This window comes from Somniosus microcephalus, chromosome 8, assembly GCF_052327205.1.
Source record: "Somniosus microcephalus isolate GS21.2 chromosome 8, FLI_Smic_1.0, whole genome shotgun sequence".
Taxonomy (NCBI): Eukaryota; Metazoa; Chordata; class Chondrichthyes; order Squaliformes; family Somniosidae; genus Somniosus; species Somniosus microcephalus.
The window spans coordinates 43795316-43807710 of record NC_140994.1 but is presented as its reverse complement, the minus strand read 5'-3'; the positions used below and the strand labels follow the sequence as shown (position 1 = coordinate 43807710).

At 40.7% G+C, this 12395-nt stretch overlaps 1 protein-coding gene across 4 annotated transcripts in view; it reads right to left on the bottom strand.

Annotated features, from left to right (window-relative positions):
- Positions 1–12395, bottom strand: part of edrf1 (erythroid differentiation regulatory factor 1) — a 69438-nt gene that overhangs the window by 20624 nt on the left and 36419 nt on the right. For 3 of the 4 annotated variants that reach the window (XM_085994654.1, XM_085994656.1, XM_085994655.1), the window contains 4 exons: positions 11665–11883; positions 11216–11442; positions 8787–8945; positions 2121–2270 (listed from right to left, as the gene is read on the bottom strand). In XM_085994654.1, coding sequence (XP_085850780.1) covers positions 2121–2270; positions 8787–8945; positions 11216–11442; positions 11665–11883 — 755 coding nt within the window. Of the gene's footprint in view, positions 1–2120; positions 2271–4178; positions 4300–8786; positions 8946–11215; positions 11443–11664; positions 11884–12395 lie in introns of those variants that run through there. The other variant, XM_085994657.1, reaches the window with a different exon arrangement.

The following is a 12395-nucleotide window of genomic DNA, read 5'->3' as shown; positions in this document are numbered from 1 at the left end:
TGTATTAAAAAAAATGACCACATCTCTTTCCAGTTAAGACTTAAAACAGCATTCTCACCCTTCCTCAGCTTGGTAAGGATATATTAACTAAACCACTAAGAACATTTTTTGCCAGGTTCCTTGGCTTACTTAAGATAGTCACTGTACAGGTTTATTGGATTAAATGATCCAATCAGTTGACCAGAGCTTGCCGCTAGGTTTCTAGTATACAAAACCAGAAAGGTGATTTCGACAAAGTGAAATATGCTCGAGACTTAATAAAAGAATTTTCAAGAGCTCAGGACATCCGAAGCATATACAGCCAAAGAATTACTTTTTGAAGTGTAGTCACTGTTGTAATATAGGGAAATGGGGCAGCCAATTTGAACATAAACAGAAATGAGATAAGCAGTGGCAAAGCTAGGTATAGCCAACTGGGGGTTCAAACTCGGATTTGATCAAGTTGGCAGGAAGCTGGTAACTGGGGAATGCCGACTTACCTAGGTTGAAGGCCGAACCAGGAACCGCACAGACTTTCAAGCACATCTGGAGGCCGAAGGAAGTGACAGAGGTTCCTGGGAGCAAAATGGAGGCAGTACTGCAAAGGCGCTTTGGCCGATCTCAAAATGATTGAGGGCTCCCACCGGAGATGTGACCAGATAATCTGTTTAGTGTGATGTTGGCTGAGGGATAAACGTTGGTAGGACACCAGGAGAACGCCCCTACTCTTGTTCGATTAGTGCCATGGGATCCTTTACGTCCATCTGAGAAGGCAGACGGGACTTTGGTTTGATGACTCATCTGAAAGACAGCACCTCCAATTGTATAGCACTCCTTAGGTATTACATTGAAGTGCCATCCTAGATTATGTGCTCAAGTCTCTAGAGTGGAGCTTCAACCCACAACCTTCTGACTCCGAGGGCAAGTGTGCGATCGTTAAGCCAAGGCTGACATTCAATATATCCAACCAATGCAGAACAAAGCCAACAGAATGTTTAACTATGTAGCCCAAGTAACAGAATTTAATTCAAAGGAAGTCATGATCAAACTGCATAATGCTCTGGTCAGACAACACCTCGAGAACAGTGTCCAATTCTAATCACCGACACAAAAGGAGACAAAGTATTGGAAACAGCACAGAGAAGATTCACAAGGCTGATTGCTAGTGTTAAGACATGGGTTATGAGGAAAGACTGGAGAAATTTGGACTGTTCAATTTCAAAAGGCAATGCCTGAGGTGATCTTATGAAGTATACAAGATAGTAAACAGTATGGAAAAGGTAAATCTTGAAAATTATTCTGAATAGGACAAGCCACAGGTTCAAGCTAGTAAAAGGTAAATTTAGGACTCATCAGGAAGATTTCCTTCATATAAAGAGTGACCAATAAATGGAATGGACTCCCAGGTGAAAACCCTGGAATCATTTCAGAACCCATTGGCTGCTGCAATGGGGGAGGTTTAGGGTATTTCTGGATGGATGAATAAAGATGGGGCAATGGCCTTATTCATCCGCGATTATCTTGCGACCTGCAGTGCCACCCATTACATTTTTTTTAAATTAAAAATTGGCTTGAGAACATTAGCTCCTATTACTCCACTTGTAGGAAACTGATTTTAGTTCCCACTTGCAATTGTGTTGAGAGAAATGCAAAATACACAATATGGTACTGATTCAATGTTTTATAAAGAGGTACTAGGTGGAGAGCATAAATATTTTATATATATAGCTAAAAACCATCCCTTCAATACACACGGTAGTGCAATAAAAAAAAAATCAAATGTCATGCACATATACACGGTAGTATGAATAGATGTCAATTTATATTCCTTTTGCATACATAATGGATGCAATAGTCAAAATCATATCCTATGTATTAAAATCATGTCATAAAGTACACAATATAAATTACAAAACGTTAAAAATCTTGATTTTCAAGATGACTTAAGAGGAATGTCTGTTTTAATTATTTTGCTTTTGCTAAACTTAAATGATTATAGTTTATAAAATGCTATATTTCAGGAGATAAAAGACTTTTAGTAAGCTGCAAACTAAATGTTGCTGTTGTATTATCTGATGATGATGTCAGGTCTGCAGCTTTAATTAATATGAATATATTGTTTCATGAATGTTTCAGATTACCTGGTTCCTAAGGGAATGATGATACATGGAGGCAAGTCTGTGATGAATTGCTGCAGCCCGATACTGACACAAGGGCTGTCTTGCAGAGTCTGTATGTATATCACAGTACTTCAGGGATTTCATCATGGCATCAGCGACTTCCTTCTCAATCTGAAAAATGATGATACAATCACTTGCATTATTTAACAAGATCTCATCTATACCTCAAAGTGGCCAGGTAAATACAATACTAAATGCATGCCAGCATAAGCAAAATCAAATTGGGGAAAAAACAGCAACTACTTGGTACATTTGACTATCAAATCATCATGACTGCTTGCATTAAATGAAATAGTGACATTTGTCTTCTACTCTTACAACACAATTATGTTCAAGTGACTTTTGAAAGGACAGCAATGAGCGAGCATGCATTTGCAGGTGATTACTACTAAGCTACAACCACCACCATTTTTTTTCTTCCACATTTCTCCCCTTACACCTCACTCCTGAATTTGCTGGCTTAGGTGGCAATGTGTGGCTCAAAGATGGTAGCTTTCCATATCTCACTCAGATGGCTACTACTCAAATGTGCCAGAATGCTATTCAACTACAAAAAGTATCATAACCAACCGCAATCCAGTCTTCATTTGATATCCACACATCCAACTCGTGGTCCCTGGACAGCAATCAGGAGCATAAGCCTTGGCTCAATGGAAAAAAAAATTACATTCCCTACCACGGCATCCTTCCTCTAGTATTTAAAAAAAGATAGACTAAACTTCTTCCCTAAAAACAGCATTAGTGACTAGGCTGTCTGAATAACAAAGAATCAGGAATCAGGGGGAAAACTCCACTGCCTGGAGTTATACCTAGCACAAAGGAAGATGGTTGTGGTTGTTGGAGGTCAAACATCTCAGCCCCAGAACATCACTGCAGGAGTTCCTCAGGGCAGTGTCCTAAGCCCAACCATCTTCAGCTACTTCCTTCCATCATAAGGTCAGAAGTGGGGATATTCGCTGATGACTGCAGAGTGTTCAGTTCCATTCGCAACACCTCCGATAATGAAGCAGTCGATGTCCACATGCAGCAAGACCTGGACAACATTCAGGCTTGGTCTGATAAGTGACAAGTAACATTTGTGCCACACAAGTGCCAGGCAATGACCATCTACAATAAGCGAGAGTTTCACCATCGCCAAATCCCCCACCATCAACATCCTGAGGGTCACCATTGACCAGAAACTTAACTGGACCAGCCACGTAAATACTGTGGCTACAAGAGCAGGTCAGAGGCTGGGTATTCTGCAGCAAGTGTCTCACCTCCTGACTCCCCAAAGCTTTTCCACCATCTACAAGGCACAAGTAAGGAGTGTGATGGAATACTCTCCACTTGCCTGGATGAGTGCAGCTCCAACAACACTCAAGAAGCTCGACACCATCCAAGACAAAGCAGCCTGCTTGATTGGTATCCCATTCACCACTTTAAACATTCACTCCTTCCACCACCAGCACACCAGGGCTGCGGTGTGTACCATCTACAAGATGCACTGCAGCAACTCGCCAAGGCTTCTTCGACAGCACCTCCCAAACCCGCGACCTCTTCCACCTAGAAGGATAAGGGCAGCAGGCGCATGGGAACAACACCACTTCCAAGTTTCCCTCCAAATCACACACCATCCTGACTTGGGAGTATATCGCCGATCCTTCATCGTCGCTGGGTCTAAATCCTGAAACTCCCTCCCCAACAACACTGTGGGACTACCTTCGCCACAGGGACTATGGCGGTTCAAGGCGGCAGCTCATCACCACCTTCTCAAGGGCAATTAGGGATGGGCAATAAATACTGTCCTTGCCAGATACGCCCACATCACAGGAACAAATAAAAAAAAGTTAAAAAGAAACACGACTCAGTTTTCCTCGAGCCTTATTGGCTTCCTGTCTTAAGCCACTTACACTCCAAAATATATTTAAACCCTGAAAGACATTTTGTTTTGCTTTAGGAAATAACGTTTAGATTTTGCTGAGGTTTCTTAAAAAAAGAGTTCCAGTATTTCTTCAACCTGTACCTCAAGGCATTTACCTTGTTAAAGAGCCCCAATAGATTCCCCTGAAGAAACTCAGGATGATCAGAGATGCACAGCTAGGTGTTTCTGTAAACATGACTCCAAAAGAAGCAGAGTGCCTTGCTAATTCAAGAATGTCTGGGGAAAAGAAGAGGGCTTATAAGTTCAAGCCAAAATTATAGTCCTGCCACTTCAGGAGATAAGGGTACACCAAAAATAGATTCTTATTTGAGCAATGAGCTCAAAGGATAGGGGAGAAAAACTGAGTAACAAAACCCCTGGTACTTGATGATCTTTAGCAGTCAGCTCAGGTGGTTTCAACATGAAAGTTGCTGAGGCTAGATGTAAAATTGACACTGATGCTAATAGATCTTTCTAGGGTTTATGGATGTTGTTAAATTCCAACATAGAATCATAGAATGGTTACAGCACAGGCCGCCATTCGGCCCGTCGAGCCCGCACCAGCTCTCTGCAAGAGCAGTTCAGATAGTGCCACTCGCCCACCCTTTCTCCATAGCTCTGCAATTTTTTTTCCTTCAGGTACTTATCCAATTCCCTTTTGAAAGCCACAGTTGATCGAATCTGCCTCCACCACCCTCTTGGGCAGTGCATTCCAGATTCTAACCACTCGCTGCATTATTCCTCATGTCGCCTTTGGTTCTTTTGCCAATCACCTTAAATCTGTGTCCTCTGGTTCGCGACCCTTCCGCCAATGGGAACAGTTTCTCTCCATCTACTCTGTCTAGAAGTCTCATGTTTTTGAACACCTCTATCAAATCTCCTCTCAACCTTCTTCTAAGGAGAACAATCCCAGCTTCTCCAGTCTATCCGTGTAACTGAAGTCCCTCATCCCAGGAACCATTCTTGTAAATCTTTTCTACACCCTCTCCAAGGCCTTCACATCCTTCCTAAAGTGTGGTGCCCAGAATTGTTCACAATACTCCAGTTGAGGTCAGATCAGTGTTTTATAAAGGCTCATCATAACTTCCTTGCTTTTGTACTCTATGCCTCTATTTATGAAGCCCAGGATCCCATATGCTTTTGTAACCACTATCTAAACCTGCCCTGCCACCTTCAACAAAGAATAGAAGAATAAGGATAAAGTCCCAGTGCAGGAAAGGTTCATATCCTAAATCTCAGTATGACAAAAAAGTCTGCCAGAGGACAAGTATCTCAGATGCCTATAATGACTACCAAAATCTTTCTGCTGAAACTTGTGCAGCTATTAATTGTCTAGGTGTTGTTAAAAGCCCATACATTTGTTTGGACAGCTTAAGCAAGAGTTAAAAATACTACCACCAAAGATGAAACCTCTTAGCTCCCTCAGAGCTGAAGGAGAGGGAAAGGGAAGAAGATTCATTATGTACAGAAAATACAAAAAAGAAAATTATATCCTACTGATCCAGGAAAAAAACTTGAAATTGGAGAATTTTGAAGTTACTTGCAAGGCAGAAGAAAAAGAACTAATGATAATCAATAGTATAGGATTTATGGGGATGGAAGCAACTAAACTAAACATCTCAGCCATTAAGATGAGCTGCTAAACACTTTAGCTCTGAATTGGAAGTGATGATTAATCAGGGAGTGAAAGACCCAACAGAAAATATCTAGTGCTTTCAAAAAATTATAATGGACTTCTAATCAATCTACGCTATACCTATGTACAATTGTGCTACATGCAGCATGTGCATCTTTGAAAACAAAACCACTGGGGAGCATTATGCTTAAAATCAAGATTTTGTATTTAAATGTTCATGATCCAATTAGAACTCTATACAACAGGAAGTAATTTGGTATTTTGGAATCTTATTTTCAGAATAGAAACACAATACGCATGCAGAGTTATATTCCAATCCCTATGGGTATGTACGCACTGTGAACCCACCCGTAGGGACATCAGAAATGCCGGTTTCAGGCATGCACAGCGCATGCACTAAAAACCGGCATTTCCGATGTCAAGAATCCTCTTGACAGATCCTCCGGCTGCCCGGGAGAAGGGCCTCTGCAGGCGGATAGTTCCGCTTTTTGGAGACCCTCCGCCCGCAGAAAACCCTTACAATTCTTACGCCTGGTAAAAGCAGGCATAAGGCCTGCTTTTACCAGGATAAGAGTTGAAAAAAGTAAAAGAACATTTTTTTCACTGATTTATCATTTAAAAATACTTTAAAAAACGGCAAGTTTATTTTTAGCCCCGTTAAAAACTTATTTTTTTCCAAAAATTTAATTTTTGTTTAAAATACTTAATTTATTGTAATTTCAGGTCATTTAAAAAATGTGATAAAAAAATGTATTTAAAGTTTTACTATGTTTTTTCATTGATTTCCATTCATATATTTGACAGGTCTTCCTGTCAAATGTATGAAGGGAGAGTCCCTTCTGTGATTGGCTCCCCATGGCCCACATGATCCCAGGGACACTGCGAACTACATGAGCCTCTGGGATATGTGGGCCCTGCGTACTTCAAGTTTGGTGAGGCCCAGGATCGGAAGCGTGCGCGTCCCGGGAGCCCTCAGGTAATGGTGCAGATTTTTCCAGATCGCAGGCCTCTGCCCGCGATCGGAAAATATGGGCCATTATCTGTTGAAGGAGAAAAACGTTATAACCCAAGTGTAAAATCACTATGTTCAGTGTCTGTCTTTGAAGTATTAACATTATTCAGCTTTGGTGCTGATAAAAAATAGATCCTTCAGTTGCTCAGCAGGTTACATTTGGCTGCAGTTGTAATATATTCAGAATCTGCTTTTTTATACTAAATTTGCACACATTTTAGAGACATAGTGGCCCAGAATTTGCAGGAGTGGGGCATCTCCCTGTTAGTTAGGCTTCTTCCCTCACCCACCAGCTCAAAATAATTTTGCACAGCAAATTGTGAAAGTGTGAGCTGATAATGGTGCGGTGAAGGCAATGGGGCATCTGGGACCTTGGTGAATGACGAGACACAGTTTACCTCCTTAACCAATGAGGTTGAAGGATAGAGAAAGAAACAGCAGAATGACAGAGAAGGAAAGATAAATAAAAAGAGAGGGAAAGAAGGATTGGATTACGAGAGAGAGAAAAAGAGTCAAAGGAAAAGTCAGAAAAAATTGTAAAATTTATAAAATCTCCAAGAATAATTTACTACCTGCAGGAATGAGATTCCATAGTTTCAATTGTTCCTTTTCTGGGCCGGAGAAAAGGAGTGTCATTGTAGGAACATAAATCTTAAGTACCAGCCCTAACTTTCTGTGGGAGTTTAATGTGGATTTACTGTGCAAATGCAGCAATTTCGAGACTCATGGGGCGGTTAGGTTGACGGCAAGCTCCCGTTTACACAGAGCAGTGCAAATCGTCCAGCAATTTGTGACAATTCGCAACTCACAGGGTATCTCTGCCTCACAACAAATTGCTGGATGATTTACACACCAACAACGGCGTGCACATTAAACTCGCTGTTATTTCCCAGCAAACTCTGGGTCAATACTTACAGTATATTACTTGCATTAAAAAAAAAAATTGTTAGAGAATCAATGATAATTATTGAGCTCCCACTAATGGCATAGTTTGTAATCATCTGGTATGGTACTGAACCCAGATTGTGGGAAGGTCCCAGGCTGCTGAAACCCTCATCCATGCCATTGTTACCTCTCGACTTGACTATTCCAATACTCTCCTGGCCGGGCTCCCATCTTCCACCCTACATAAACTGGAGCTCATCCAAAACTCTGCTGCCGTGTCCTAACTTGCACCAAGTTCCATTCACCCATCACCCCTATGCTCGCTAGCCTACATTGGCTCCTGCACCAGCAACGCCTCGATTTTAAAATTCTCATCCTTGTTTTCAAATCCCTCCAAGGCCTAATCCACTATACCCACCTCCCCAAAATTCCAACCTCCTCCAGCCCTACAACCCTCAGATCTCGACACTCCTCCAATGCCCCAATTTTAATCACTCCAATACTGGCAGCTGTGCCTTCAGCTGCCTAGGCCCTAAACTATGGAATTCCCTTCCTAAACCTCTCCGCCTTTTAGACGCTTCTTAAAACCTACTTCTTTGACCAAGCTTTTGGTCACCTATACTAATATTACATGTGGCTCAGTGTCAAATTTTGTTTGAATACACTCCTGTGAAGCATCTAGGGACGTTTTACTCTGTTAAAGGCGCCACAAGTTGTCGTCGTTGATGATCTCTACACTGAGCCAGATAATCTCCACCAAGTTGAAATAGCGACATTACAATTGGGCTCAATTTTCTTAAGTGGGGTGGGGGGTGGAAATCAGCTAGGATTCCTGCTCCTACACAGTAGCTCCTGTGGAAAGCATGTGTGTGTGTGGACAGTAGCAGCTTCTGTTGTTATCCTTCAATAATAAAATACAGACATTTAGTACCAAGCTCAAACATGGCTATTTGGGCAACATACTGAAATGCTACTGGCAGACATGGAACCATACCCGGCATAGGTCAGTATATTGAGGAGAAGGAAAATAAAGAATGACAATCTTAAATGATAAGCAAAACCAAATACGATGGATTTTAATGCCTTTATCACAGCTCTCAATGTGGAAAATACATCACTTACCCTCAATTAAACTGAATGAAAAAGGGTAACAATGGATCACAAGATCACATACTGCATCTTGTTCAATACCTGTTCCTGAGCTTTCCTCGACAAAGGAGCATAATCTTGTTCTAGTGTTGCCATAGTAAAATAGGTTGTTGATAGCTCCCATTTCACAGAATCCCAAACAGCTGGATGTTTCTCCCATCTGGTGAGTGATCTCATTGCCTTTAGATAGTAATCCACAGCCTATATGTAAAATAAAGACTTTTCAGGTAAGACCTAACCATGCTCATGAACTCTGCAATTCCAGAAAATGCTGAAATGCTAATTTGTATCAGTACCCATGGAAGTCACTCAGCGGTTTAACTCAAAGTGTTTGCTACAACACCTGCATGAACGATGGATTAAAAAAAAAAATTAAGCAGCGTATCGGTCAGCATATTGTTACAGGTTAATAGGGAAAATGGTAGATTAATGCATGAAGGTCCCATCGTATATGAACAAACCTATTTACTAACTAGTCTTATGCATTTACTTTTGATTTTAATAATTGAATTCACGTCTCCAGTGGCTCAACTGGTTATAGTGGAGTTGCTGAGCCTTAAAAGGAGGAGGAGGAGGGTCCCAGATTTGATCCTGGGCCTGTGTTAAATTAGCTGACATGCTACAAATGGTCTGGGCACTCAAGGGCTCGGGGAAGGGGGGAAAATCAAACATTAGCTAATACTCTTGACCTGTATCCAGTGTGCACGTGTGGACATTGGGTCAGGATAGGATAATCTCAGCTGTACTATGTATCCCAATCCCAAGTCAAATAGCCAGAGGGCACTTATTAACTCTGTGTGCACATGAAAATTGGCCATTTGTGCGTGGCACTGGAAGGCACCCGGCACTTGTATAACCAATCACAGCTAAGACTCGAAGAGCAAATTAGCATAAAAAGGGAAAGAAAAAATATGGAACACTCTGAACTTCATAACATTCAAATATAGTACTTCAGTGATTTGAAATTGATTTAACTGAAGTGCTTTGAATGTGAAGCAATTATGGACAGACCTGTGTAGTGAAAGGCACTTGTTAAAAATTTGTTCTTGGGGTGTGGACAGCTTTTAGAATGGGCAAGATTTCAAACACTAAACTGTTGGTGTCTCTTAGGAGTTTTGAGAACCATAAATATATATTCAAACACAATTCCCTTGCTCTCATTCAGGCCTCTAAAGGAAGCACTCTACCTCAGGGAGAAGAAAGGGCAGCACAACTATTTATTTCCAAAACACAACACTATCAATTGATTAACAGTATCGGTGTAGAAATCTATGATTCACACTACCCTGCTCTGAAATACAAGGAAAAAAGATAGGACATGGTGTTAAGAGGGAAAATTAGAAATATATTGGAAGAAATAAGATCAAAATTATAATAGCCTGGATTTTGCAGTCAGCAGCGAACAAACAGCCCAGACTTTCTATGGGCTTTGCACTGTGACTTGTGGCTATTAGATATTTAAAACAGCACAGCACCCTCTACAGGGATTCTGGGACCTGTGTGAACAGGGCAAGCAAAGGTGTGCGTCCTTAACCAATCAGATTGAAGAATCCTTACTGAGCCACGCAGAGTCAAAACTAGGAAGTAGAAGGTATATGCCAAATGATGTACAGAAAGCAAAATAAACTGAAGGAAAGATGGGATTGAGAGATAAGAGACAGAAAGAAAAGATTAAAAAGTTTTTTCAAATCTCCAACAATAATTAAAATCTGAAGGAATGAAGCTCCACACTTTTAAAAGTAAATTAAGACTTAACATGCTATTAAAAATTCACTTACACTTGAATAGACAAGCTGTAACTTTTTCTGGTACGTTTGTGGGTATATAGTGGGCAAGTCTGCAACTCCATGCCCTTCATGTATTTGAATACCGAGTCTCTTGGCGAGATACTGGTGCAGCAAAGCTTCTGGAGGAGCAGGGCAACTTGGACAGCAATTTCCCGATTTCCGCATTTAATTGCGCTTGTGCGGACACCGGAAGTTGCTGTCCGATTTACTCCTTAATAACGGTGAGTGCCGATACCCTCACCATTATTTCTGCTGCAAAATCCGAGCCATTAAAAATCTTAGTGGAGCTAAATTTGGAGAACATGAAAATGTCTTAATTTGTGGATCAGAATTTCTAATTTCCAGTCTAACTGCTTAATAACAAGTCCTGTATGTACAACTAAGAATTTTTTGGAAAATAGAGTCTTTAATTATAGGGATATTTGTAAAGGTATCTAGCAGGCACTGGATTTACCATACTGAACATATAATTGCAACATTTTAAACATGGATCAGAATTGTACATATACTTGTCATAGCTTGATTAGAACATATAATGGAAGGTAACCTAGTACATTAAGATTGTATACTTTGTTCATACATACCTTTACCTGAAGTCAACTACTGAATAATTTTGAAAATATAATTCAAGACTTTGAAAAAAGTCACAGATATAGCTAGAAAAGTAAACCATAGAAGACATGCCTTGTTATAATACAAGGCTTCCTCAGGTGAAAACTCTCCTCGTTTCAAATTGCTTCCAGTTGTAGCATGTGCCTGTGCACAAAGTCTCATCAACCTCCCAGTGTTGCAAAGCAATAAGGCAGCATTGGTTTCGTCCTCTATAGTCTCAAAGTCTTGAATACCCTTTTCAAAGTAAGAAAAGCTTTTCTTCCAAAGCTCTTGTTCTACCGCTGTTATGCCTTTGCTTGCTGCATGGTAGAGAAACGTTATAAGCATATTAGTCTTTTATATTACAAACTTGATCACATTAATTTCCAAAGATCTTTAATTTCCCATGAACTTTTAAACTTTTTACTACAGTTTCCTATTACCTGAAGGCAGCAACAAGTTTGTTTCAGACAGTTTCCAATTCACCAGAAAGGTTTATAGAAGAGCATATAATCTAACAAGATTAGCTCAAAAGTCCTTACCTGTTCCCTCAGTCTGCACAGCAGCAGCCTGATTCATGTAGAAAACTCCAACCTCATTTCTGCTGTTGCCTAATCTTTTTAACACTTGTGTATGTTGTGCTACAACATGAACTTTCTGATCACAGGAATGTAGCAGTTCATTTGCTGCCTCATAACATTTGCAGCTAACTGAAAGTTGGTATTCCAGGTCCATATAAAGCTCTGTAGCCCAGCTGAAAGCTAGAATAATGGCATTGTTACTACTCAAATTGGGGAGAAGGAAAAGAGAATGAAAAAAATTACAGACAAAAGACAGTCAAATATTACTGACAGAACTTTAAATACATTCTTTCCCTCTTACTACAGGTTGTACAATGTAGCGGTTATTTGTTTGTCCTCTCCAGTCCTCCCCTAACCCCCTTACACCCTCCTCAACTGACAATGGTGAAATATTGGGGTATGATTCCACAGCTTACCACAAACTCTCCGTGGTCATCCTTCAAGCATATGTGACAGAAAGTGCAGGTACTCTATTCAACTGTAGGAGGGGACAAAATAGCCAAGCCCAATCACACCCTGAGGAGAAGTCATTGGATGGTAATCAAACCCAAGTGGATTTTTCTCCTCACAGCCCAGAAGCCAACAGTACTACTGACAGTACTGTCATCACCGAGATCAAAGACAGCAAAGACCAGGAATACAACCTGGAGCCTTCCTGGTCTGTATGGTTCAGTGCTATACCATGTGGTGCA